This window comes from Colletotrichum abscissum, assembly GCF_030869225.1.
Source record: "Colletotrichum abscissum strain IMI 504890 chromosome Unknown Scaffold_18.1, whole genome shotgun sequence".
Classification (NCBI taxonomy): domain Eukaryota; kingdom Fungi; phylum Ascomycota; class Sordariomycetes; order Glomerellales; family Glomerellaceae; genus Colletotrichum; species Colletotrichum abscissum.
Window position 1 is genome coordinate 881,627 of NW_026850076.1, and position 26,287 is coordinate 907,913.

A 26,287-nucleotide genomic window follows, 5' to 3' on the forward strand; every position below is an offset into this window, starting at 1 on the left:
GTTTTTCAATGCTCTCAAATTTCCCAGTCGAGGCATAGTTTCTCTGGACAATACATCACTCAACATTCAGCCCACGTCCGAGGCGAAAGACATGTTAATGACAGTGTCTAGAACTTTCTCTACAAATTTGTTAGACCCCATTGCTTATAGAAATCCATTTCCTCCTCGGAGAAGGGAGTTGAGTCAATATTGAACAAAGTAGAGGACAAAAAGAAATCGTGATCGATGTTTGCATCCCCCAAGAGCGCATCTCCTTCGCTATTACAGGGTGTCTGGCCATGAACTGCATCTTGATACTCCCTAGATGCCGGTTGCGTAGACACTGGGGTGACCACATCATAGGCGGTTGTTTCGCGAGTAGCATCCTGCGGCTCACTGGCTTGTAGGGGACCTACGGCTGCTGTTCCTGCATGACTACAACTTCCCCTACGAGATGTTCTTCTGCTTTGAGTCGAGGGAAGAGGCTCAGCCGTCTTCATGATTTGGAGAAAGAAACGATACTGTATCTCGGCGGAACAGTAAATCTTGCCGAGATGGGAAAGAACAAGCATGTGGAGGTTTACATTTCGCAACGCAAGTTGGCGGCCGATTCCCTCTGAACGGCACGCTTCGTGGAGGTGTACTCCAATGGCGGAATTGATGCAGGTCGGGAGCGTGGGGGGTGAAACGTTGAGTAGGTCAGCGCGTACAAGGTCGTTGACGGCCTTTGTGATGGCCGAAGCGGCTGTAGTGTACCTGTCCATCGCGAGCGATTGGATATTGCTTGGCTCGAGAGGAGTTATTGAGCTTTGCTTTGACGGGATGAGGTACGGTCGGTGAAGAGCAATTAACACAGTTCCATGGTAAATCTTGAGGACACTGCGATGTAATAACAAGAGTGGTGTTTCCCCCATCAGTTCCACGCAGACTTTGTTCTGCATTGCCTGGAGAGTACTGTAATGTGATTCGAGAGCCGCGAGCGACGCGGGTGGTTGACCAGGCTGAAAGTTGAGTCGTAAGATTGTTTCCAGTTCAATAGCCAGCTTCAGCAACTCTATCCATAGAGGCACAAGTGTTTCAAACTCGCGAGGAATGAATGTTTCTCGCAGTGTAGCTGGAAGGCTGTCAACATCGTTGAGAACTGCGGCGGGTTCTGGCATTGGTAAGTCGCAATCTTCCGAGTTGATTCGGAGTGGCCTGCCAAAACCGAGACCGAGCCAGACCTCACGGGAGTAAAGACTCCACCAGATACGTGCCCAAATACTACATTGTGACTGGGAAAATGGAGAAGATTGGACCCGTTCGCATGTTGGTTTTCGGTGGAAACCGATGCTGTGTGCTAGACCGGTTGCCACTCCAATCCAGTGGCATGGCCCGTCCAGATCTTCTCGGTCCACGAGGTGATACGAGAGGAGTATGCAAGCCTGTATTATTGTCGGCTTGTCTACCTCGATCTGGCTGTCATAGAGCGCCTTTACAAAACACTGTCAGCGATTATGTTGTCGCTTGCTTTATAACATTGCCGCTTGCCTGATGGCATGCTATGGAACGGATGGGGTCCATCCAGAGGAAAAGCTCACCTTGGCATGCCGGTAGATATCCTCTTGGTATTCCTTTCTGGTTCTGAACTCAGTAGCTTGCCAATGCTCTGGCTTGACGAACTTGATGAAGTGTTATGTTAGAATGTCGCCATATTGGTCATGGATAGGAACAGGGTAAAGAGAGGTGGAGATTCCTACCGTAGCGGCAGCAAATAAGACGCTCCACAGCAGGAGGGGGCTGATGCTGCTTGGCTGGTTGGCGAATGCTGAAATGAAACGGCCCGCATCGATGACAGGTAAATACGGGTGAAGGTAACGAAAATAGCAACAAATCATGTCATGAAGAGCCGCCGGTTCAGGCAGCGGGCGCGCCATCAGGGGAGATGTGATATGTGCCGGGGGAAAGTAACGACGCTGTCGCTGAATGATGTAAAAGTTGCCTGGCAAAGGACGAGAAGGATAGCAAACGTCGAAGAGCAAAGCCATGCCAGCAGACTCGCCTGTACGCCCGAGTATGTCAGTCTTGAGAGGGCTTGCCTAATAGCTAGAAGAAATAGACAACAAACCAATATAGTAGAGAACAGGAGCATTCGGGGTGCCATGTGCATAACTTGGGTCATGTGCGGTACACAATAAGTTCTCAATACTGGTCGGGCGATACTGCCGCTTCGAAGATGGGCCCGGATCTGGTTCCGGATCGGGGCTGGAGTGCTCGTCTCCTCGGCCAGGCAGATGCTGTGAAGAGCTGGAGGGCGACGGCATGACCGGAGATATCGGAGGCGGCGGCGGCGGCGGGACATCAGACGGGGCCCGGCTGCCATACACGCGGCAGGTTACATTGCCATCCTCCGAGCAGTTTGTGCAGGGCGGGCCCTGAGCGGCGAGATTGCAGCGGACCTTGCGCTGATGGCAGGCAACGCATGCGATAGCAGAGCGCTTCCTCTTGGTGCTGCCGGCCATTGCTGCAGCAGCCAGCGTAGACCTGCCGGTGGTGGACGTCTTCGGAGCCGAACTCATCTCTTCGTCAATCATGGGGTTGGGAAATGACAGGCAAGGGGGGTGCAGTGTGTTCGGCAAGCGGCAGCAGGCCGAGGTACATATGTAGTAGGAAGGTGCCGCGGATCTGGCCTTGTGCAAGCATTTGCCATCCAAGCTTACCGCTTTACCCCAGATTCCTTCCCCGCACTCGTCTCCGCAATTTTCCGTCTCCGCAATCATGGAACCGCCGCGGCCCTACGCGACAACCACGCTAAGCCAAAAGTGGGGATTGGTTTGATTTCTAGCGGTTCGGTGTAATTGTCTACACACAATTCACAGTATGATCAGGTTCGAGAGCCGGTGGGAGAAATCGAATAGATGTTGCCTTTGACAATCGAACAACTTTGCCGCCTTCACTAGCCACCTCCGTCTCGAACCGAGCTGAACTGCCTTTGAGGGGTTGGGCCATGCCAGAAATGCCGCTACCTTGCCTTGATACCGAAGAGAGCTGGGCTGGGCTCATTGATAAGAAGCGTTCTCCAGCCAGGAACGGAGCGAATGGGCCCCATTCGTCAATCTTTTTTGATAATTACTCAAACAATCATCTTCTGTCTTGTCCGTGCCTAATCCTTTACCTAGCTTTTGTAACTGCCATGGCTCGATTCATTCCAAATGTCTTCAACTTCTGGGTTGTAGTGTTTGTTGCAATTGGCTCCATTGCCTGCTCCTATGGCCTCGCGATTATGGGGTAAGCTCTGATCCTCTTCTTTACCTGTATATGGTTCTCGGTGTTGTCTCTGAGAATACTGAGTCGCTAACGGGGTGGAATCGTAGAGCCATCATAGGACAGCCATCGTTCTATGTATCACTAAACCTGGCACCACCGGGCACCCCTGGCTATGAAACCACAAGTGCCTTGATCGGAGCCTTTAATGGTACGGCCTATGGCTCTTCCCAAGGACGTCGCGCAAAGCTTTCAACCAAAATGACTAATTATCATTCGCTGTCATAGGCCTCAGTTCTGCAGGCGCCGTTCTTGGAGCAATCTTTAGTGCCTGGTCTGCAGATCGCTTTTCTCGTAAACACAGCATGCAGCTCGGATCCGCGATCATGAGCATCGGAGCCGGTCTCTGCGCTGGATCAATCAACACTACAATGTTCTTGATCGCGCGTTTCATTGCAGGATTTGGCCTCGGGATGCTGTTCAGCGTTCGTCCCCACCCACACGCAATTGCAGGTCCGAACTTTGCTAAGCAATAGTCATCAACAGATCATCCCTATGTACCAGAGCGAGATTAGCACGCCAGAGACCCGCGGGTTCATGGTGTCGATACATGGTGTAATGATTGGCGTGGGCTATTCGCTGAGCTCTTGGATCAATTTCGGCGTGTACTTCATCACGGCATCCGGCTCTACATCAAGCTTTCCTTGGCGCTTTCCCATGGCTTTCCAGGCAGCACCCGTCGTAATTCTTCTTGCTGGGTCCTTTATGCTACCTTACTCTCCAAGATGGCTCATGCGAAAGGGGAGATTCGAAGAAGCCCATATCGTGTTGAAACGCTTGCATGCATCCAACGACGAAGCCTCCATCGAGCGCGTTGCCAAGGAATTTCACCAAATTCGACGGCAAGTCGAACAAGACCAAGAGAGCCAGGATGGCATCGTCTGGTACGAGCTTTTGCGGACTGCACCAAATCGCAAGAGGACCATCATCGCCATGATTCTCATGTGGGGGGCCCAGCTCACCGGAACCCTTGTTCTAGCCAACTATGGCGTTCTCCTGTTCATCAGTCTTGGCCTGAAGGGTTACATGCCATTGCTCCTTCTCGGAATCTGGGTTACAGTTGGCTTCCTCGGAAACATCATTACGGCACTTTTTCTCGACCGCTTCGGCCGCCGCAAGTTTCTTCTCGTGGGAATCTCTGGCATCCTGGTCTCGCTCATTTGTGAATGCGCTTTGCAGGCCAGATATCTCGGTACAGACAACATTGCAGGTCTGAATGCTGCCGTCTTTTTCATCTATCTCTTCATCGCATTCTTTGGGTGCTGCATAGATGCGACGCAGTTCGTGTATCTGACAGAGATCTTCCCGAACCACATCCGCAGCCAGGGAAGCGCCTTTGGCATCGTCAACAGCGCTCTAGCATCGCTGGTCATGCTCATGGTCGCACCGATTGCCCTGGAGAAAATCACTTGGAGGTTCTTCCTTGTTCTCATTGTACCTACAGCATGCTACCTGTTGGTCATTTTTCTCTACTTCCCCGAGACTTCCAAGAAGTCTCTCGAAGATATTAACGAGGCCTTTGGCGAGAAAGTGGCTGTCCACTACACCCACGCTACCCGGGCTGAGGAAGAGGAGTACAGAAAGGCTGCCGACCATGAGATGGATTCCAACATCAATAGTACGCCAAAAGATGATGGCGTCGTACATCATGTGGAAAGGTCTTCAGGTTATGTTTAATGGTCCAAAGTTGGAGGACTACGATGGAACGACTATCGAAACTAGACATATGTTTGGAAGTGTGAATGAGTGAGCACACTCGCAGATTTTTTTGACATGGACGCTTGCTTTCGGTTACCTTGTTTCGAGCTGGATGCTTCGAGAATCTTTTTGGCAGCCCTGAGCTTTTGTCCAGCTAATGTTCGAATGCACTGGAAATCCTAGATGGCATTTTGCCTACCATTCTTACTTCATCGAACGAAGGGTTATCTCAACGTGCTGCTGTCTGATGACAATCGAGATGTTCACCGATGGTCAGGAGAGCTGGCAAATATGTTGTGTCTGAGGCAGAAACTCAGATGAGAGAAAATCATGCAGACGTTGGAGCAGACTCGTTTCCTCAACTCGGAGCATAGGACATGAGGCAAGTCGTAGTAACCTGAGCTAGAGGCATTGTCTATCAGAACCGGAATCAGAGAATCCACGTCTGCCCAAGCACTTCCAAATAGTGGCTCGCTGACCATTCCCACTTCTGGCTGGCTATTATTGGCCATGAGAAGCCCGTCTGCTATTACAGGCTAGGTATGATAGGAGCCCAAGAATGGTGTGAGCGACTGAGTTTGGTCGGCACATAGGGCATTGAGGGGTTTAGCTGAAGAAGATGTTCTTGTCGGATTGGAAGTCCAATTCGACCGCGGCATACGGCCGACTGCGCAGGGGCCAATTGGGGGCCCTATTTACGATTATCGTAGCCAGCCCAACCTACGGTTGGAACCTCCTTTTTACATACTACGCAGATATTCATATAGTTCAATTGATCTCTTCGTCAACTACGGTTCGAACCAACTACCCTGTAATAGGGATACCAACAGTTCTCCTAGCCCGTCGCTTCGAGCTCGGACCGCCAACCAGTGTCGTCGAACTCTCACAGCTTTGCGATCCTTGTCGTGATGTAGGGCCAGAGTTCAACCTGAGCATGGGGATCATGGTATTCATTCTGTCCAGCACCATCTCCAAGAACCGGACCGCGTAGTCTGCTCAGGCGTACATCTCTTGAAGCTCGCTCAAGACGTGGAAACATTGATAACGACGGCCAACGTCCAGCTGGTTGACATCACCTCCGATAGCATTGATCTTTATGATCTTTATGAGAACGGTGTCGTCACGGGGTCCGGGGAGTATAAGTTTGACATGGTCATCTTTGCTCTAGGCTTTGACGCCGGCACTGGGGCTCTCAGCGAGATAGATGCCAAAGGGTCCCAAGGAAGGTCGCTCAAAAAATGTTGGACATCCAAGGTTGATACCTTCGCTGGTACACTGATCCCCGGGTTCCCCGACATGTTCTCGGTTTGTGGACCCCAAGTGCCTTTCGGGAATATGCCAGTGGTGGTGGGTATTCAGTTGGGATGGATCGGGAAGACCATTCGTTTCATGCGACAGAATAGCTTCTCGAAGATCGACGTCAGGGGGGAGGCGGCGGATGCGTGGAATGCGCATCTCAGGGAGGTTTTCTCCGGTTTGCTCACTTCAAGGACTCCGAGACGCATGAGGCCTGGTTGCTTGAATTGAGTGATGCGGAACGGGGAGAACTTTGGGAAGAGCTTTGGAATCGTGGCGGTCTTAACTTCAATCAGGCGAATTACCGAGACTTTCTCGTTAACGAGAAGCCCAACAGACTCATGTACGACTTCTGGGCAAAGAAGGCCCGCCCGAGAGTCAAGAATCCCGCCAAGGCCGCATTACTTATACCTAAGAAAGCACCTTTCGCATTTAGGACCAAGAGGAGCAGTCTTAAGTAGGACTGCTAAGAGTGTCTCAATAGAGACACTGTAAGCATCGTTAACCTCAAAGCTACTCCGATACGAGAGTTTACAGAGAGGGGAATTACACACGAAAACGGATCCGAGCTCGAATTCGACACTATTGTAATGGCGACAGGCTTTAACGCCATGACAGGGAGTCTCACCAAGATGAATATTCAAGGAAGAGATAGCATCACCTTTTCAGACCGGTAGAAAGACAGCGTCTTCACTCATCTAGGACTTTGCTCCAATAGATGCCCTAACCTGTTCATAGTCTACGGGCCTCAGGGTACGTTATTACAACACCAAAACCTTTGCTACCTTCCGGCTATTAACATATCTTTTTAGCACCCACGGCGTTTAGCAATAGACCTCCATTCCTTGAGAGTCAGGTTAACATGATTACGGAACTTCTCCAGAAGCTCCAGAAAAAGGGTATCAAGTCCATTAAAGCACAGCGGGATATCGAGGAGAAGTGGAAGCAGGCAATCCAGGCTACCAATAGCAAGACCTTAATGCCCTTGACCGACACGTAGTATAACGGAGCCAACATCCCAGGCCAGAAGAGAGAGCAATTAATTTACCTAGGTGGAGTTAAGAAATATCAAGAGGGATACCGAGAGGCACTAGCAACTCTAGCAGGGTTTAATATTATACTTAATAAGGAGAGGAAAGGTTCAATAGTAGCATCATAGTATTTGAGCCATGTCTTTCTCTTACAAATCGCACTCTAAGTGTTTCTTAGTATCAAGACTTACCAGAGTAGAGGAAAGAAAGGATTCGGTCACTCCTTAATTCATACACGACCAATAGAATCACGTTACTATTCTAAGGACGCATGCCCTAAGTCAGAATAGGGCGTGGGTTGCGGAATGAAAAGGGGTAGCCGCGTCTAGTTACAAGTATACGTAGTAACACACGCCTCTCATACGCTACAAAGACTTCTATTCTAAAAAGAGGCTTTATCATTTTTCGGCGTCGATCACATTATTTTCTGCATGCAAGTGAGAAGCGTCATTCCTCAGGTCCCCAGCTCTAGTCGTCTCTTGTGTCCCACCAAAATAGATCACGACAAAGGCCCGAAACTTCAAAAACATACAACACCAGGTATTCGCTGGTCGTCACCGACCCAACTACTAATCCGGCCCTCATTGGCTTATCTATGGGAGAGCGGACGGGATCCCGAGTTTTCCAATGGGTATGGTCGTATGTGATGGTTGAAGCTCGTGATGATGCTGATACTCCCCTTTACGGTGAGATCACTTGGTGTTTACTCAAGACAACGCCCACAACGGTACACCATAACTTCATAAGAGATTTGAGGCATCAAATACGAGAAGTAACCATGAGAATGCTCGTAACAATTCTGTTTCATGACGATATGCCTCTTGGAGAAGGTGTTCGTTGGGAAACCCGGGTTCTGGGGCACCCAGCGGCGTTTCTAAGTCTCAAGACTGATTATCTTGATCTAGCAGTCAATGCAACGATCTCTACAGCTTACCTCTCGTAGAAGCACTGGCAATGTCTTGGTAACATATTTGTCAGGCTTCGGAACAGCCCGAAACAAGCGCAGGATAGACGGAGTTATTCAAGCAGATCACCCTTGCTATTCTGCCTTTGAGGCTGAAGCTGCATGCACCTGAACACAGGAACAAGTTCTGTACGTCTTTCTCCAAGTTTGGAAACACCCAAATTTCTTGTCTTGTCCAATCTATGGGCTTTTTTAACCTGTGTTCAGCGCCAATGACTCAAGGGCCCGACTTGTTGGCTGGCTCTCAATCGCAAAGAGCACCTTTGAAACAAATGCAGTGTGTGCTTGCTCGTCGCTCGAGGTAAGGTAGTTAACGCAGGATTGCAACTCTACATCCTGATTCCTCTCTCTCTTCAATCGAGGTCTTTGGTTACAGATTAGTCCGCCCGGACGCCCTCCAGGCAACCTCAGCAATAATTCTAAGCAGTCTACCGATCAACAGCGATTCTGTGCGAGAAAAGCTTTCGTTCAAGGGAACGTTCAAGTCGTAGCCAGCGAACTTGACCAGCTACAGTCCTGAAGTCGCCCAAACATATGTCCCCAACGCAGAGCATGTCCTCGTCAAAGTTGAACCAGACATGGCACTCTTACTGCGGAATACCCTCGAGCACCGAGGCAATCCTGTCATGTGGTGTCGTGGTGATCTGAGGAAATGCCTTTCTGGATCAACAAGGTATCTAGTATCACAATATGCAGCCATGTACTCACGAGCCTCGCGGTACGTCTGTAGGCTGTGGCTAGGCCAGGGCAATTGAGTTCTTGTGATACTTGCAAAAGAGCTGCAGATCTATATGATACCAATGAGAAGTAAAGCCGCTAAGATCGAGTAGATTTATTTCGCAAAGTATCGGATGAACTCGAAAGAGTTGTCCCAATAATTGTGGGTTAGATCGAGTGCAAGGACGCGGCATCGGCCCAATTGCTGGCCCGATACGGAACATATATTAGGTACCAAGACAACCCTGCCCGATCAAGGTCGCATTACTTTTTTTGATGTGCCTTGCGGGTTCGTATTCGTTCTTCGTCATCGTATACGGAAGTTATTCGACTCGGTTCCCACAGCCAGCTCTCCAAAATACAATTGAGCGTCGTGAAGTATTGTAGTAGTTTAGCAGACGAGGTAACTTATGGATCTACGTTTACAGGTAGGTATTTGGAGGGTTGTGCAGCCTGGAGGGCGCTATGCCGAAACTTCCAGTCCGACAATTGGCAATTCAACTTTGTTGGTATTATTCCTGGTAAGCTGAGATGATGTTTCTGACACCCAAGAGCCTTTCGGGTTTTTCTCGTTTGCTGCATATAGTTCTTCGCAAGCTTGTAGCTAACTATCGTCAATGGCGAAGAGCCCTACATAAGCATCGACTGTCTTCCAGAGATATACACGAGGCTGCTATACTATTCAAGTGCTTCTCGTGATTATTGGCACGTGTCGAACTCTTCTGTCGAAATTGAAAACGTGATGGGCCAGAGCAGTATTGGTGTCCATGATTTTAATTGGATAGATTGCCTGGCCGACGACTACCGCACAGTGGATCTCGTCTTTACTTCGGCTGACAGCTAGTCAAGTATCCAACATGATATGTTGAGTTTACTGGTAAGATGATAAGAATGGGTCATCGAAATTGCCTCTACCCCCTAAGCCACTTGGGTTACTACATGGAGCGATGACATCCCGCCGGAGCAACTGTCTACCGGCGGTATGATCGGACAGTCGACGAGATCAACGCGCTGTCGAAAACAGATAAGATCTCAGGAGTTGTCGTCAGGGGTCGTGGCTATCCATAGCTTGACACCATTTCCCGGCTACTGAACTTTGACTTACTACAGCGGCTCTTCTATCCTACACGATGCATGCTCTCTACTTCTTACTGGCGGGTTTGACCACGGCTGCTGTTGTCACAGAGACACCATGCGCAGAGAAGGCGACCAAGGTCTGCCAGGGTCTCCGAGGTGATTTTGGCAACTCAACTCTTCTTCCTGAAGAAGGAGCTTACACTCAGGAAGTCCAAGGTGAGTCCAACGTCCTGTGAACTCTTCCAAGCCCAGAAGTGAATCTGACATGGCACCCGATATCCAGTTCCGTGGTCCGCGAGGTCTTGGCTCCGTCCGGCCTGCATATTTGCACCACTCGACGCTCAGCAACTATCATCTGGCCTTAAGCGCATCGTGGACCAGCAAGTCGAATTCGCCATGCGTGGAGGAGGGCACATGCCCATATCCAACGCAAGCAGCATCGGCGCCACCGGTATCCTGATATCGAGCAGGAACATGAGGACCCTCCAACTCTCCGACGACCGCGACACGTTGGCCATCGGCCCTGGTCTCCGGTGGTCCGATGTGTACACGGCGCTCGACGGTACGGAAATCACTGTCCTCGGCGGTCGGGGCAGCCCGATCGGCGTCTCCGGTCTCTTGTTGGGAGGCGGCATCTCCTTCTTCAGCCCCGAGTATGGGCTGGCGTCGACCAACGGCAATATCAAGGCATATGAGGTGTGTGAGACATACCGCGCGAGCATTCTGAGTTCCAAGATTGCTGACACAAGAGGGCAAGTGCGTCTTGGCTGATGGCAGCATCGTACAAGCTACCCCGTCCAACGACCACGCAGATCTCTTCTGGGCGCTCCAGGGAGGCGGGAACTCGTTCTGCCTAGTCACCCGCTTCGATCTCCAGACACACCGTGCCCCATCCGTGATGATCGCGTCACCTTCGTACGGCGGCGAAGAGGCCAAGCAACGATTCATCGACAGCGTATACAACTTCGCCGTCAGCGGGCACAATGATCCCAAGGCTGCTGTTCTACCCGTCATCACCTACGTCAGTGGAACGGCTGGGCCAACGTACTCCTCGACGCTCTTCTACAACGGAAACTCCACTCATCCGGCCGTCTTGGGTGACTTCCTCGGCGACATCCTCACCCCGGACAACAGCTCAAGATCCCTCGCCCCGTTTCCCATGGGGCGTTACCACCAGGCCATCGAGCCATCCTTCCAAGAGGGCGGCCGCTCCTACGGTTCCAGACAGCGGTTCCACATGCTCCCCATCTACGCCAATAAGGAGGCCATGCTCATCGCCCACGACATGTTCTTCGAGCTCGCGAACGCCACCTTTAAGGATACGCCTGGCGGCATCATCGGCTTCGCCTTCAACCCCATCACGTCGGCCTTTCTCGCAGCCACAAACGCCCGACCGGGTGCGTTGCAGGGCATCGACGAGTCGCCTGCGTGCTGGATCGAGCAGACGTACAGCTGGATGGACGAGGCGGACGACCAAGTCTTTGATACCTTTATCAGCGAGTTCAACACCAGAATCAGGGAGACATTAGAACCCATGGGGGCGATGTATCCGTTCTACTATCTGAACGAGGCAGACGTCGGCCAGCCTGTCTTTGAGAGCTATCCCGCGGGGAACCTGGACCGCCTAAAGGAGATTCGCAACAAGTATGACCCTGCTAGGGTATTTACGGATCTGATGCCGGGAGGTTTCAAGGTTGCCGACGCTTGAGCGGTGGCCGGTACATGCGAAAGTAGGACTAGCGCGTGCGGATGTGATGAACAGGACATGTGGGTTTGAATCTGCGACCAGGCCAAGTCGTTGTTGCTCCATCCATGATGTTATCTACCATGCGAGATGCTTGATGGCGCCGATGTGAGCTTGATTGGCGATCCTCCCCTCCCCTGGGGGCAAAGTGAGTCAGGTGCTTCACGAGAGCTCATTAGTACAAATACTTTCCTAACCGTTAATCTCCCAAAGTGATAACGAAACCGGTCTGGCAACGTCCGAATGACCCTTGCCCTGAACGGTCTGATCTATGCACTGCTCAAAGAGGTGAATCTCCGGTGATGATGCTTTCTACAGGAAGAACACCGGCGACGGGGCGATGTTGAGGTGGACCAAGGGGGTTACTGTCTAGCATAGTCATTGAAAAATAACCGGATGATGGCAAGCACGCAATGTTCGTAAATCAAGCGATGCGTTATACTTACCGTTCCGTTGTCCTGGACCTCAGTTGTTACGTCCACTAGGCTCCAACCTCACACATAGGGAGACATCACTGTGGGCGTGCTCGAGTACTTGCATTTGTCTTTGGGACTCTATTCGGGATATCTCGACGTGACTTTTGGGGTGGTCTATGATCATCAAAACCGACATGAACTCCATTACCAGCCGCCGTATATACCCATTTAGTCCTCATCCCAGTTCTACACTGAATGTCAGCACGATATAGCCGATGTACGCACAAGATATGGCTTACAGGGTTGGGACCAGGAGGCTTGGGGCCACCTGCCCGACGAGCTACAATAATCTGATCAACGGAAAGGACGGTACGGGCTGCCTCGGTGGCGAGCTTAATGGCCCATGACTTGGAGACCAACAGGTCCAAGATGCCCTCATCACGGGCGTCAAGGGTGCCAGAGCCGTCGTCATTCTGTAAGGGTTAGCGTGGCATTCCAGGACAAACGAAACCGTTGCGCTTACCTCAACGTCGACACCGGTGGCCCAGTCGTCCTTCTTGTGGTGAGCTCCGTACAGCCTGCTAAGAACCTCCGTGGCATCCAAGCCGGCACTCTCTGCAATCGTTCTCGGAATGACCTCGAAGGCCTCGCCGTACTTGCGAATGGCGTATTGCGACAAGCCAGGGGTCTTCTCGCCGAGAGCGTTCAGCCTCTCAACGAGCTGGATCTCGGTGGCACCCGCGCCGGGCACAAGGCGAGGGTCTCTAGTGATAGCTTTGACGACGTTGACGCCGTCGTCAACAGCGCGCTCGACGTCGTCCAGGTGGTTCTGGGTAGCTCCTCTGAGGACCAGAGTCGCTGTTCTTGTGGCCTCGTTCTCTTGTCTGAACACAGTCACGCGGTCTCCACCAATCTCGAGGGTCTCGACAACGTCGATGGAACCCATCTCATCAGGCATCGGCGCACCTAACCGGGCAAGGGGGGTTGCGCCAACCACTCTGCAAATTCTTCGCAGCTCAAACTTGCTGAGAATCTTGATGACAAGGATGCCGAATCTGTTGAGGTAGTGGAGGGCTAGCTCGCCGACGGTTGAGCCAGCAATGACTACTCTGATGCCAACATCGTGGAGCTCCTTGATGGCGGCCTCAAGGTGCGACTCCTCGCCCTTGGTGAAGTCCATCATCTCCTTGGCGTTGTGGAGGAGAACGGTTCCCTTGGTCTCGGTCTGGCTGGTGTCGATGGGGCAGGAGAAGACTCCGACCTTGGCACGCTGCGCCTTCTTGATCGATCCATCGGGCTCCTTGGGGAAGACCATACCCTTGACTACCCGACTCTGCTCCAAAGCACCACCCATGATCTTGACGACTCTGATGTTGTCGACGTTGAATCCGACGGGGTTCTTGGGCAGCACTGCCAGGACGGCCTCGGCAACAAGGTCGGCCAAGAAATCCTCACTGCCGTTCTGCTTGCTGGCGACGACGGTGCGGATAGCCTTGCTGAGCTCCTCTTGCGAGCGAATATCCTCCACCTTGTCGACAGAAAGCTCCTCGAGTGTCTCGAGAGCGAACTTTTGTGCACGCTCGTAACCGGTAACGATATCTGACGTCTTCAAACCCATACGCAGCAGGTCCTCAGCCTTCTTCAGCAGCTCGCCAGCAAGGACGATGACCAGGTTGGTGGCATCACCCATCTCGGCCTCCTGCTGTTGACTGGCCATGACCAGGAGCTTAGCTGCCGGGTGGACGACATCGAGTTCTCTGAGGATGGTGGCGGCGTCTGAGGTGAGGATCATCTTCTGGAGGTGGTTGATGACGATCTTATTGCGGCCGTAGGGGCCAAGGGACGTCTGGACCGTCGAGGAGATGGCCCGGCAGGCGTCGATGTTGCGAAGCACGGCGCCATCTTCGGAATCGTAGCTGGGTACGAGGGGTCAGTGTCGGTGACGGGCATCCAAGGCGGGGGAGGGGAGGGGAGCTCCTGATTGGAAAAAGGGGACTCACTTGTTGTACCCCTGCTTGAACAGGTTGGCGTTCGGCGCGTTGGGGATGTTGAGAGACATGTTGGGCCGCCGACCTGATGCGCTTCGTAAATCGGGGCGGTGTCAGTCGTGAGGCTCAAAAACAGCAGTGTAGAGTGTACCCTGTGTGTTGATGATGTGGTTGCGGCAGCTCCTCCTCTACGGTGCAGGCCTTTCGAAAAAAAAGTCTGGGTGCAAGGCGTGTGTGGTGCGGGAGCGTATTGCTGCAGCCTTGGTGGGCTGGTACCGGGGATGACCAATCACGACGCTGCAGGCGAGCCATTGTTCCGATCCGGCGCATCTGGTGCATTCTAAACTTTGGACCACAGCTTAACAGGTGCTGGAACCACCGTCCGGACGGAGAAAGAAACACTGGAACCCCTGCATCCAAGCACCCAAGGTTCAGGTGCGTGCCTGTTGTCTGTGTGAGACAGCAGCAGCTGCCAGCCTCGCACTTCCCAGCTGGCGTGTTTGCTGCGTGCTGGTTTCTGGCGACAATTCGCCCATTCCCTCGCGCTCTCTTTTACCCAGTTCCATCTCTACCATCTTCAGATTCGCGTCGCAATCAAGTCTCAACTCACCTCCTTCGTCCGTTTGGCGTGCCCTGTACTACCCTCATCACTCTTGACCTTTGCAGATACGTAATAATGGCTCCGCAATCCGGTACGTTTGCAAACTCCCTTGGAAAATCATTGAACCTACCACCCTCGCAAAGCTCCGCTTGACATCCGCCGCGAACCCCATCTCGTCGCAACTCATTCCCCCCGTACCTTGTCTTTGGGGGAAAAAAGCCAATTCTCACTCCCACCCCTTCACACTCGATACGGTTGGGATATCGCCGAATAGCCCACGCACGCACAATGCCTCCCAAAAAGATCATTCGAGCTAACCCCCCCGCGATCGACCTCTCAGCGATTCCGCCTTCCCTACCTCCCTCCGTTGAAGAGGCCTATCGGCGAAAATGCATTCAGCTTAAGCAGCGCACCGGCGAGGTTGAGGAGGAAAACGACGCGACCCGAGTCCGCCTCGCCCGGATCCGACGACAAATTGAGAAGCTGCGGATGGAGAGAGCCTTCCTGCTTGAACAGCTGGCTAAGAGAACGAGCGCCAACGTGGAGGATTCAGACGGCAGCCCGAGCCCGCCCCCGACTGTAGGCCCTCCGCCAAGCCCACCTCGACGACAAAGCAGGATGCTGACACCATCTCAGCCGCAAGAAAAGCCTCTGCGTACGAAACGCGGTCACCGCAAGCCCTCCGTCCTGGCCGAGATCGACTCGGCCGCAAAGGCCAACTCTAGGCCCCTCAGCCAGACCGCCGCCACCGTTTCGCCCAGCTCCGAGACCTTCTCCCATACCCAGGGCGGCGATGCGACCCAGGGCACCGACACCCAGGCGACGGCCCGCACGAACGGCGTCGCGAAGCCGCCCAAGCGCCCCGGCAACGCGTTCGAAATGTACTGCGCCGACACGCGGCCCGCTCTTGAGGAAAAGAACAAGGACGATGCCGATGCCAACATTGAGGAGGAGCTCGCCCGTGGTTGGAAGGACCTCCCCGAGGGCGAGAAGGAGGAGTTCCAGACCCGCTCCGAGGAGGAGATGGCCAAGTACCAAAAGGAAAAGGACGCATTTGCGGCCAAGAGCAAGAGCGCTGAGGCCAAGGATGAGGATGAGGAAGAGCGCGACAAGTCACCAGAGCCCGCACCAGCTGCGTCACAGGACGAAGACGTGGAGATGACCAACTACGACACCGAAGAGCAGGCTGACGACACGCCCGCGGCCGACGACAAGGACGACAAGGCGGACGATTGATGAGCACGCGGCACATCGTCCTTGTTAACAGGTATCATGGCGTTGGGGAGGGACTTTGCGGGTAGAACATTCCTTATTTATTTGTACAATACGAGAGACACCATGAATCAACTCCCGGGAAACGGAGTGGTTTGTTGCTGCTGCTGACTAGGCTAGCACCCTCACCCTCCAGCTACGTGACCTACGCTGTGAAGCCCGTTCTCTATTGCACCACTTTCACGGGAGTCGGGGATGTTCTGTGTGCCCTGTTTTGTGTGATTTACCTTCCCCATTGCCGAGCTTTTCCCCCGCCTGTGAAGACCCCGCTGTGCAAGAAAGAAAATCCAAATTCCTACTTTGTACGCGTGCCATAAATGTTACTAATCCGATGCATACAAGTCCACCACGATATTGATGGCTGCGACGACAATCTCAGCCGCAATGAGTACAATTACTATGAGCACTGTCAGCAAAAAGGCCGCGCGGCAAGCAAGAAAAAGGGGCACGGGGGGTTCGGCCTACCAATCCACTCCAGCTTCTCTCCGTGTCCGTGACTGAGCTGGTCTTTGAGGACCGCCAGCAGGTCTGCAATGACGTCCAGGCGTTCGTTGAGAAGTCCGACGCGCTGGTCCATCTCGAGGTAGGTTCGGACGGCCTGGTACACGGGCTCCAGCTGCGGCTCGACCCAGAACAGCTCCGGCGTGTCGAGGACGGAGCCGTTGAGATGGATGTTGATGCGGAGGATGAAGAGCTCCCCGATCTGCATGTTGATTTGCGTGCGGCTGAGGGCGATCTTACCCGTCAGCGCGATCTGCGTGGGGATGTCTTTACATGTGTCGACGGTCGAAGCAATCAGTTCCTCGAAAAGCGATGTCTATCCCGAATATGTCAGTCATCGAGCAGTCTCCTACTTCGTGAACATTTCCTTACCTTGACACTCTGTGCTAGGGCGTGAGAAATGGCCAGCTTGGTCATGTAATTCCTCTTGTCTCTTAGAGTGATGAAGTCATTGTAGATACGAGCCTGATACTCCTTTGTGTAGTAAAAGTTAAAGTGTTCCGTCTCGACATCGTCTGGCGACAGCTTCTCCGTCTCGAACTTGGCAAGCTCTTTGAGGAACCTCTGCTCTTGGGCCAGAGTCATTCCCCATATCACAACGACTCCGTAATCAAAGAGGAAGACCTCGGGGGTGTGGATTTGCGTGTCAAAGTCTCCCTCAACCATCGCGTGCTCGTTGTTGGCGCCCTCGAACCCGTCGGCGAAACCAGAGTCGTGCCGGCCCTCGGATTGAAGGTCGATGAGGTTGTCCCGAGCAAAGCCATTATCCGAGACGTCGCCCGTCGAGTGTCGCCTCTCGTACGCCTGTACCGGATCAGGCTGCGCGCCAACTCTGCGATCGTGCCTGTTCTCGACCGTCTTGCTATAGTCGTACGCCGTGTAGATGCACTCGTCAATGAGCTTGGGGTTGGCGCCCCTCGACTTGCCGCGACCCTTGAGGAAGCGCATGAGCCCTTCCATCTGGTACTTGTTCGCCGTGCAGTACGCCGTCACCCTGGGCAGCCTGTCGCGGTCCGCCTTGCCCAGCCGGGCGGCATCCCTACGCGCCGTAGGGTCCTTGATCCTGGTGTACTGCGAGTACACGTCCCTCCCGCTCTCCTCGTCGGGGCTTTCTTCGTTGAGCTCGGGGTTGGGCAGGAGCTTCAGCTTCTGCGCGTTCTTGGTGCTCCGCTGGGGACCGATCTTGGGCACCATCTGCGGCGGCAGGCTCTGCACGGCGCCATGGCTGTTTCTCCTGCGCAGCTTGTTGTTGATGGAGGATAGGGCCGAGCTCTGCCCGGGGCTCGCCGCCAGACTGTTGCCGTGGCTTGATTTTGATCGTTGAAAGTTGGGCTCCGGTTCGATGGTCTTGGATACGGGGTTCGGGTTGAACGTGACGGTTCGCGACGACTTGGGGCGGAGTTCTGTCGTTGGTAGTAGAGGCGTGTTCTCGGTGGCCGAGGCCGATGCGGTTGTCGTTGTTGTCTGATCCATCCTCAGAAAAAGCTTTCTTCTTTTCTTTCTCTCTCTCCGCGCGCGCTCTTGCTCTCGCTCTCTTTTACTCTTTTCCTCTACCTCTCTCACAGCTTAGGGGGTATCACAGATATGGAAGAAGAAAAGAAAGAAGGAAAAAAACTTTAATTCGGTTCGACTGAAACAGCGGAAGAGAATGTCGTCGTTCCGTGGGTTATCGCATGTCGCAACTGAGTACAAGGTGTTGTAGATGATTATTATCCACGGCTGGACGGGTTCCGGAGAAAGGTCACTGCTGCGTGTGGATGATGTGGAAAGCGACCGAGACTGCCCTGTGCTTTGCTTGCTGGGTCCGGCCAGTGCTGGATTTGCACCTCACCTCATGCACCATGGACTGATGACGTCCTAAGTTTTGCACGAATTGGGGAGCCTCCTGGGCCTGGCCCTTCGAGCTGCGTGCTCCTCTAATTCTGCGGGGAAAGCTGCTTTCGGGGCGCTAATTACCCGACGTCTACCAAATGGAATGCACTGCCTAAGGTACCTTACTTGGGTACGGAGTACCTCACTTTTGTATGCGCCCATTTGCCCTCTGCAGGCCGGTTAGGTCGGTCCAGCGCGCCGGCGACAACTCCACAATGGGAAGTTGGGAACATTTATCTCCAGTGCGAACCTAATTGGAAGCATCATGTTGCCAGTCCTGTCAGTTAGATCAGGTTGCAACCCTACAACCCCGGGCCTCTCTGCTTAGCTTGGGTAGCTGTTGTAAGCTCCCCTGGCTATCATCAACAATCGACGTTGCATCCTGTTGTCAGCGTGTTTCGCGGGCAGGATGCTTAGTTTATGCGGCAACGATCATCACGCACATGAACCCGTTCTTTCGAATTTAAGTACGAGGTATATGTTTCGATAATTACAGCATACGTTTGAACAATCCGTTTACATTGAAGCGAACCATCCCCCAGTCATCATCAGTGAACAATACAACACGGTTGAGAACCAGTACCTCTGCTGGCCCGTCAGTGCTCTAGGATCTTCTCCTCAAAGTTGAAGCCGACCCCCTGCAACCGATCAATGAACGGCTGTCCCAAGCACGACGGAGTAAAGACACCGCCGGGCAGGTCGACGTCTTCCTCCAACAGCGTTGACGCAGCTTGAGCCAACAGAACAGCCGTCACTATTTGTGTGTGCGTCCAGTCAGCATTCTGTCACCCTCGACCAATTGGAGGAATCCAAATTCAACTCACAGTAGTACATGCTGCCGTCATACCAAGCACGACAGTAAGCCTTGGGAAACTCCGTCTTGGACTCCTTATCCGGGCTGGCAATGCCACGATACTCAATCTTGTCCTTCTTTGACAGCTCCTTGTCCGGGCCCTGGCCAGGTTCGTAAACAAATTTCTTCACCAACTTGCGGAACGGCGCAGCAGTCGCAAGCAGCAAGCCGAAGAACGCCAGTCCCCAGTGAATAGCCATGCCCTGGAGGTAACCCTTTGCTCTCATGTACTCTTGGAACGAAAAGTTTGGCCCGTAGAACTGTTTCTCGCGCGAAGGCACCGATGCCAAGAGACCCCACGTTCTTTGGATGATGGGCGTATCTGTCATCCCAGCAATGGATGTAGTCATCAGTCCCAGGCTGGGGACGTTTCGCAATCCCACCAACTTGGTCAGCAGGGACGTCTGCGACTGAACCTTGTTGTTGTTTGGAACGGGCGAGAGAGCATATGGTTTGTGCTGGTCTCTTACTTGCTGAATCGTGAATGACTCAAACAAGTTGAGGACCGTCGCCAGGGTACCGCCAGACGGAGCCGAACTAACAGACAAATTTCGGCGTTAGAGCAACGTTCTGTCAATGTTTCACCAGCACCCCAGTCCAATAATCATCAATGGAACAGCAAGATAAAAAGGAACCTACTCCAGCTTGTGGATGGAGACCGTCACGGCGCCTGTCTTGGCCGAGAGCTTCTCGCGGACCTGCTTGGCCAACGACCAGGTGACGAGGTCTGGCGGTGCCGATTCGATTCCAATCTGAGGAAACATCATGGCGCCTGTTTCTTGTGCCGCACTCTCATATTTGCCAATCATTGTGCCGGTCCAAGGGGTCTCGCCGGTAACGTCGAGATAATGCGTGCCGTTCTCGGCGCAGGCTCGGAAGGCAAACTCGCCATATTTTGCATACGGGCCGACGGTGGTGATGAGAATATATGTCTTTTTGGCGAGCGCCTCAAGATCCTCGTGGTTGAGGCCGCAGATTTCGATTTCTGTGAAATTGGTCAGTACTTCGGAGTGATGACTTATTTGGCTAGGCCTGCATAACAGATCCAGCCCCTCTCTCGAGCAGCTTGTCACCACTTCCCCCCTCCAATACAGGTTGTTTCTCGACTTGACATCTCCAGCACGTGGTAGCCTCATCCATTGCTAGCACGATTGAAAATGCAAGACGCCGAGACAGTCACTTCATTGGTGAAGATCAGACACTCATCTGATCTCGGCATAGCCTAAAATCCTTTCACGTACCAGGCTGCAATCTGTCGGGACTCTGCTTCTTGCACTCGGCAACAAGACCTTGGAGCTTCGTCTCCGATCGACCTGCGACTGCCCATTTCAAATTGGTCGGCAGATGGGTTGTAATGTGCTCTGCCACGAACGTCCCGGTGTAGCCTTTTTGCAATTGTCAGCAATTGGACGTTAGGTTGCATCATCACTGCATCCTCGACTTATACACACCGGTAGCACCAAAAACGACCACGTCGTACTGACGGCCGTGTTGCTTGAAAGGCATCTCTGACGCTTGCTCGATGTCTCCTGTCAACAATAAGTCTGGCCTCGAAGGGAGATAGAATAAGGAATGGCAGTTGCAGGATTGAAGAGAAAAAAAGAGTCAGGGTGCACGAGTCTCAGACATCAATGATTACACTCAAAAGTCATGCGGCGACCGGCCATCTTTACATATCCCAGCACGCCACGAAAAGTGGCACCAATGTCCGGCCCCTTTCACAGATGCACGATGATCCGTCGAAAATGTGTCCGTTTCGCTGTCCATTGAGGTGACACATTCCACGCTGCGGCCGTCGAGAGCGCAAACTTTGTGATGTAGCAAACGGCGATACCAACTGTTCAAGGCATCTGGTCCGCGCTGCCTCGGCGGTCTAGCGTCTTCGTGACAACCACCCGGACGCTGTGCTTTCCACTTACGGCTTAGAAGGGCCGAGCGGACAGCTGTGACGCCGATCTCCCGGCCTCCTCCCCGGGCGTTTGAAGAGGCCCTTCAGTGCAACCTCTTGAACAATGCGCCAAGTCAAACGTTAGGTAAGCCGCGGTCAGCTGTCAGGTGCGGGATCACGTGTCTTGATGGGGGTCAAGATTTGGCGACTCGCGAGAATTTGAGAATGGACCCAGGGGTTGCGTCAGGGCGGGTGTAAACCCCACTGCCGGAGTTCTGCCGCATTCTTTTTTTCGCGTCAACTGTGGTCCGTGCTCGCTTTCCCAGCGCACAAACGGAGTCGGCAAGCCCTGACAAAATTCAACACCATCCTCTAGAAATTTCAACCGCCTTGGAGGAACCGTCAACACCACTCGTCGCACTTCAAGTCAACGAACCCGTTCCCCCCCAAAATTCGACAAAATGGCCAAGCGCACGAAGGTTCGTAATACTCTACTACCCCATCCAGGACGAATGGCTTCATCGAATTTCCCGTCATTGCTTGGACTTCCCTACCCCGCGTCGAAACCGGCCCACGATTTTCCCTCATTGGCGACAATGGCATCCATCACGGGCTCGGTTTGGTGGTTGGGTTAGGGAGGAACATGTAGGCCGCCTACGCAATATCCCCGAGCGCAACGCGAGACGATGACGAGAGAGAGATACACACGAGACGAGCGAATGACCATGGACGCCAACTTTGACGAAACTCCCGACTCCAGGAAGGCAGATGCCACCAACCGGTGATCACGAAAGTCATCCGATTTGCCTGTACACCACATGCTCGGTGTGCTTCACCGTCGACGATTGAGCTATCTCAAACTCTTACACGATTAAGAGCAATATCTCGACCAAAACTCGAACCTCTCTCTCGTCTAGACTCCCAGCTCGGGGGCTATTTGCTGCCAGGCGGCCCTCTGACGCGATCGTCGATAAGCCAGGAACCAAGAGTATTGAAACCACAGATTTCTAACAACCTCACAGAAGGTCGGAGTGACCGGAAAGTACGGTACCCGTTACGGTGCCTCCCTGCGTAAGCAGGTCAAGAAGATGGAAATCTCCCAGCACGCCAAGTACACCTGCACCTTCTGCGGCAAGCCTACCGTCAAGCGCCACTCCACCGGCATCTGGAACTGCAGAGGCTGCAACAAGACCGTTGCTGGCGGTGCCTACACTGTCGCGTATGTTGACACACGGAGAGAAGTCGGACTAGAAACTGAACGCTAACACTGCAAATAGCACCCCCGCTGCTGCTGCCATGCGCTCCACTCTCCGTCGTCTGAGAGAGATTGCTGAGGTTTAAGGGACGGGATTACGAACGGTGGATGGTTTCTGCTTTGCATTTCGGGCGGTGTTGGGAAAATCGGATATCGTGCCTACATCCTGACGATGGCCATAACGGAACGGGTCTTCGGTCAGCTGCCAGAGGGACCACTTGGTCAGCAATGAAAAGAACTTGACGTACAAACAAAACGTCCCCTCCCTCCCGATCGCTTGACCCTTCCGTCCGTTCCTGAGACACGCCCACCGACCTGCTCAGGCAAGTCATATCGTGAAGTGGTGAAGAGCGTTGCGAGGTCATTTGGCAGGGCGTGTGGAGTTAGTTGGCATGGATAGAGTCATCGACCCCGTCATCTTCAGCCGCGTGGTTGAAGCGTCGAAGCGGGCCACCCAACATTAAAAAAAGATTTGCTCCAGTCGTCATGAGAGATACCTCCACCAGGCTACGTAACCGTGATTCAGCATAGGGAACAGCGCCGTAAAGGTGTCCACGTCGAGGCCGAGTCATCTCCAGTCATTTCTGGGAATAGCAAGGCAAAGAGGAGTGATCCGCTTGGGTGCCCGCGTTGGGGTGTGTGTTCCACCAAGGTTCTCACGAAGCCCGGTATTCATCTCGGTGTTCTGAGGCGGGTTGAAACCTCGACGAAGGCCATTCTCGAAGCAAAGCGAACAAGTGCGCGACAGTCGTTACGGTAGCGATGCCACGTCGAATCACAACTTGACTCATCCCGGTGTTCTAGACTTACAAGGCGCGAATGCAGCTGGGGGTCAGGCGGTGGGCCAATGAGGCAGCCCGGCTGTCGCGGTGAAGACGAGTTAACCGAAAAGCACAGTGGGTTTCCGATTGCCATGTAAGTCGGTGAGTTGAGCTTCTCACCTCGACCCTGTTTTTTCGATATCGCTGCACGTATGCCACCTTAGCAGAGAGACACATACAAAGACGCCCAACCGCGAGCCGAGGATCTCACGAAAGTTCAAAGTACCAGAGAGCATCGACGTCCGCAATACCACGCAAGTATCCGGTAAGCGGTACACCTTGGGGGGCTTAGAGGATTACGGGCTGTGAGCCTATGCCGCGCGGAAATGCCGCCGTAAACGAGAGCAGGTTCACATGGGTATAAAATGCCGTATACATCCGCAGCAAATTGGCCAGTTTTAATGATTGAGTCTGGCTTTCTTACCCTTCCCGTGTCTTTTCCCCCCCTCTGTCAATTAAATGTGGGAAAAGGCAAAGTAGCATCCGGCCGGGACGAGCGGCCGTCGACGAACAATCAATGATTTAATGGAAAAAAGGTTGCTCGGGCACACCAAGCACCAAGGAAGAGGCCGGACTCTGGGCTTGGGGTCGCAACCTGACGCAGGCCAGGCCCCATCGAACCAATCTCGTCGGCCTCCGAGAAACGAGGGGCATGAAGGTCTCACGTGTACCTTGCTTTACGGACACAGCGCCGTAACTTAGTTTCTCTCCCAATTGGCAATTGCCCATTTGCCTGGCACTACCTATGCCACTGCCCCCCGACTCCCGTCATCCGGGATGGGTGCAGGCAGCCCATTTCTGGAAGCGGAGATAGCACCCATTGTCGACCTGACCCATTCCAGCGCCGAATACCAACGCCCTGCGCCCCGACTTTACCTCTTCAGCTATCATCATTCTTCCGCCCTCGACCGCTTCCCACCGTTGCACGTTCCCGTTGCTTCTGCTTGTACCGCGATTGTCTCCAGATTACCCCCTCATATTACTCGGGCTGACGTTGCCGTCGTTGCGCGCCAACTCGGAACACTACCTCCTTGTCTTGCCTTGCCTTGCCTCACCTCACACTCACATCAAGAACACTTGGGGCTAGGTATCTAGGTACTACAAAGTACGTTTTACGCAGTTCACCTGACAGGAGGGCCTGACGTAGACGCCCTCACACCTCGCCCTCCATCAAAGGCGTCTCAAGTTCTCAACGCCATCCGCCACTTGGGTACCTACCTATCGAACCGACCTAAGACTCTCTTCCATGATCCATCACACCCACGCTCAGCTGGATCGAGGTACCTGACCAAAAAGTCACCAAACAACATCGCACGAGCCAAGTAGCCAATCCATTGAGTGTTTGACTCGCCGCCCACCTTACCACCTTCCCCCTTCCCACCGTTCTCCCCCGGACATAGCTCTTTCACTCTCAGTTGTTTCTGGCACTCTGGCACTCCGTCATTCAGTACCTACCTGATTGGAGGATTGGTCAATAGACAATTGAGAGGAGCTGTCGAATCGTGGGGAGAAAGGCCTGGCAAACGCAAACCCGAAGTAACGCAACCACGCAAGCTCCCAGCCGTTGTTGTCGTGGTTTTGCCGCCAAGTCGAGGTACGTACCAAATCGGTTTCTTTATTTTCTTCCCGCCAGAGGTGTCCCCATACGTACCTAGTTACGTGCCTACACCTCCAGATGACAACGTTGCCGAGTAGGAGGAGTTGTTACTGCAGCAGTAAACATCATCCCTCAACAGGCCATCTTATTTCCCGAGGGTGTTTTTGAGCGTTTCCTCGGCGTGGGATGTCCGTGAGGTGAGATGTTGCCTCCGGGCTGGTGTTGATGCTCCGGCTCCTGCATCGATCCATGGAGAGTACGTGCTCTTGCAGGCTTGCAGCGACCCTAGTGGGCTAGTCTGGTCCGTCTCAGTGCGTCGACCTGCTTCGAGCATGCGTCTAGATGCACGTTTGTGTCCACGGGTGTGTGTGTGTGTGTGAGTGACAGAGTGTGACTGTGAGGGTGCTGCCGTTGCTGGTGGAGGCATGGGATGCAGTTCCATGAGGTCCCTGTCCACTGTCCAGCCCAGTGGGCCATCGACTGGGAAGCCCGCGAAGGGTGAGGTGCAAAGGACGAAGGACCAAGGTGCAAGGAGCGTGGCGCACCACTGCATCAGCCGGTTGTTGATTGGCTCCAGTCGAGACCAGCTACAGGCGTGCGCTAAGCTCGCAAAAAACCCGCCTTGGGGGTCCTGGCCTCTCCAAACCTTTCCTCTTACAATTCCCGTTCAGTTCTCCAGGTCCCAAGGTCTTCTCGGGTAGCCCAGCACCGCCATTTTACCTACCTACCACCTTTCCCAAGACTCCCAAGACTCCCATACCGCCCCCCGTCCACCAGTGGGCACCTCACCCACGAACATACCTCATCCGCACTTTGAAAGAAAGGCGACCATACCAGATCCTTTTCTCTCCCTTTTCACTCTTCCTACTTGTCTCGCCTCACCAGAAAAGCACTGCCAGCCAAAGTTTGAAGCCCCCCTCTTCTCTCCACACCGGCCACTTTATTTCATCGTATATCTTACTCGTCTTTTTTTTGCTGCTTGGTTTCCCTGCCTAGCGCAGCGGCGAAACATCCCCCGAACCGGCTGACAGTCCATCTCGCGCCAGAAACGCAGGACATATCGAACTTACCTACCAAACCTGGGCCACCTTCCACTTTCCCCCTCCAACCCCCAAAGTGCCCCCCTTGGCACCCTTCCCACTCTTCAGCAACCTGCCCAGTTGGTCGTGCGTTTGTGCACTCGACTGATAGCGACCCGACAGCCGTTCAGTCGCCTCAACACTCCCACCTCAGGCCTGCCACTACCACCACCAGACACTGAACAACTCGGCACCTCTCTTTTTTTTTCCCCCTCTACCTACCATCTGCCACCCCACGACCGACACAACAAGGCAATAAAGCCCATAAACAAGTTCACACAATCACGGCTACAATAACAATATCCACGCACATATTCCTGCAATCTCAAAGCCAT

General features: G+C 53.4%; 9 protein-coding genes across 9 annotated transcripts; 4 read left to right on the forward strand and 5 right to left on the reverse strand.

The window, feature by feature from the left end:
• Positions 1 to 119: 119 nt before the first annotated feature.
• Positions 120 to 2,480, reverse strand: CABS01_08288 (cutinase transcription factor 1 beta; the record flags this gene model as incomplete). Its single annotated transcript, XM_060541649.1, has 4 exons — positions 120 to 1,451; positions 1,560 to 1,640; positions 1,719 to 2,020; positions 2,087 to 2,480. 4 exons carry the CDS (start codon positions 2,478 to 2,480, stop codon positions 120 to 122), a joined length of 2,109 nt encoding a protein of 702 aa, XP_060402453.1.
• Positions 2,481 to 3,151: 671 nt separating this feature from the next.
• On the forward strand, positions 3,152 to 4,959 carry CABS01_08289 (uncharacterized protein; the record flags this gene model as incomplete). Its single annotated transcript, XM_060541650.1, has 4 exons — positions 3,152 to 3,246; positions 3,333 to 3,433; positions 3,511 to 3,707; positions 3,769 to 4,959. The coding sequence occupies 4 exons, from the start codon at positions 3,152 to 3,154 to the stop codon at positions 4,957 to 4,959; spliced, it is 1,584 nt and encodes a 527-aa protein (XP_060402454.1).
• A 5,159-nt stretch (positions 4,960 to 10,118) lies between these two features.
• On the forward strand, positions 10,119 to 11,773 carry CABS01_08290 (FAD binding domain-containing protein; the record flags this gene model as incomplete). Its single annotated transcript, XM_060541651.1, has 3 exons — positions 10,119 to 10,281; positions 10,349 to 10,761; positions 10,823 to 11,773. 3 exons carry the CDS (start codon positions 10,119 to 10,121, stop codon positions 11,771 to 11,773), a joined length of 1,527 nt encoding a protein of 508 aa, XP_060402455.1.
• Positions 11,774 to 12,453: 680 nt separating this feature from the next.
• Positions 12,454 to 14,284, reverse strand: CABS01_08291 (T-complex protein 1; the record flags this gene model as incomplete). Its single annotated transcript, XM_060541652.1, has 4 exons — positions 12,454 to 12,471; positions 12,525 to 12,698; positions 12,749 to 14,141; positions 14,226 to 14,284. The coding sequence occupies 4 exons, from the start codon at positions 14,282 to 14,284 to the stop codon at positions 12,454 to 12,456; spliced, it is 1,644 nt and encodes a 547-aa protein (XP_060402456.1).
• Positions 14,285 to 15,102: 818 nt separating this feature from the next.
• Positions 15,103 to 16,050, forward strand: CABS01_08292 (HMG box protein; the record flags this gene model as incomplete). Its single annotated transcript, XM_060541653.1, has 1 exon — positions 15,103 to 16,050. One exon carries the CDS (start codon positions 15,103 to 15,105, stop codon positions 16,048 to 16,050), a length of 948 nt encoding a protein of 315 aa, XP_060402457.1.
• Positions 16,051 to 16,409: 359 nt separating this feature from the next.
• On the reverse strand, positions 16,410 to 18,060 carry CABS01_08293 (uncharacterized protein; the record flags this gene model as incomplete). The annotated part of the gene is made up of 3 exons (XM_060541654.1): positions 16,410 to 16,483; positions 16,552 to 16,903; positions 16,960 to 18,060. The coding sequence occupies 3 exons, from the start codon at positions 18,058 to 18,060 to the stop codon at positions 16,410 to 16,412; spliced, it is 1,527 nt and encodes a 508-aa protein (XP_060402458.1).
• A 995-nt stretch (positions 18,061 to 19,055) lies between these two features.
• CABS01_08294 (saccharopine dehydrogenase) lies at positions 19,056 to 20,818 on the reverse strand (the record flags this gene model as incomplete). Its single annotated transcript, XM_060541655.1, has 5 exons — positions 19,056 to 19,213; positions 19,284 to 19,849; positions 19,952 to 20,297; positions 20,554 to 20,697; positions 20,764 to 20,818. The coding sequence occupies 5 exons, from the start codon at positions 20,816 to 20,818 to the stop codon at positions 19,056 to 19,058; spliced, it is 1,269 nt and encodes a 422-aa protein (XP_060402459.1).
• An 843-nt stretch (positions 20,819 to 21,661) lies between these two features.
• Positions 21,662 to 22,541, forward strand: CABS01_08295 (60S ribosomal protein L43; the record flags this gene model as incomplete). Its single annotated transcript, XM_060541656.1, has 3 exons — positions 21,662 to 21,679; positions 22,223 to 22,419; positions 22,478 to 22,541. 3 exons carry the CDS (start codon positions 21,662 to 21,664, stop codon positions 22,539 to 22,541), a joined length of 279 nt encoding a protein of 92 aa, XP_060402460.1.
• A 2,477-nt stretch (positions 22,542 to 25,018) lies between these two features.
• CABS01_08296 (uncharacterized protein) lies at positions 25,019 to 26,013 on the reverse strand (the record flags this gene model as incomplete). The annotated part of the gene is made up of 2 exons (XM_060541657.1): positions 25,019 to 25,473; positions 25,944 to 26,013. Coding segments are annotated over 2 exons (525 nt in total), but the record flags the coding sequence as incomplete, so codon positions are not given.
• Between the last annotated feature and the right edge of the window lie 274 nt (positions 26,014 to 26,287).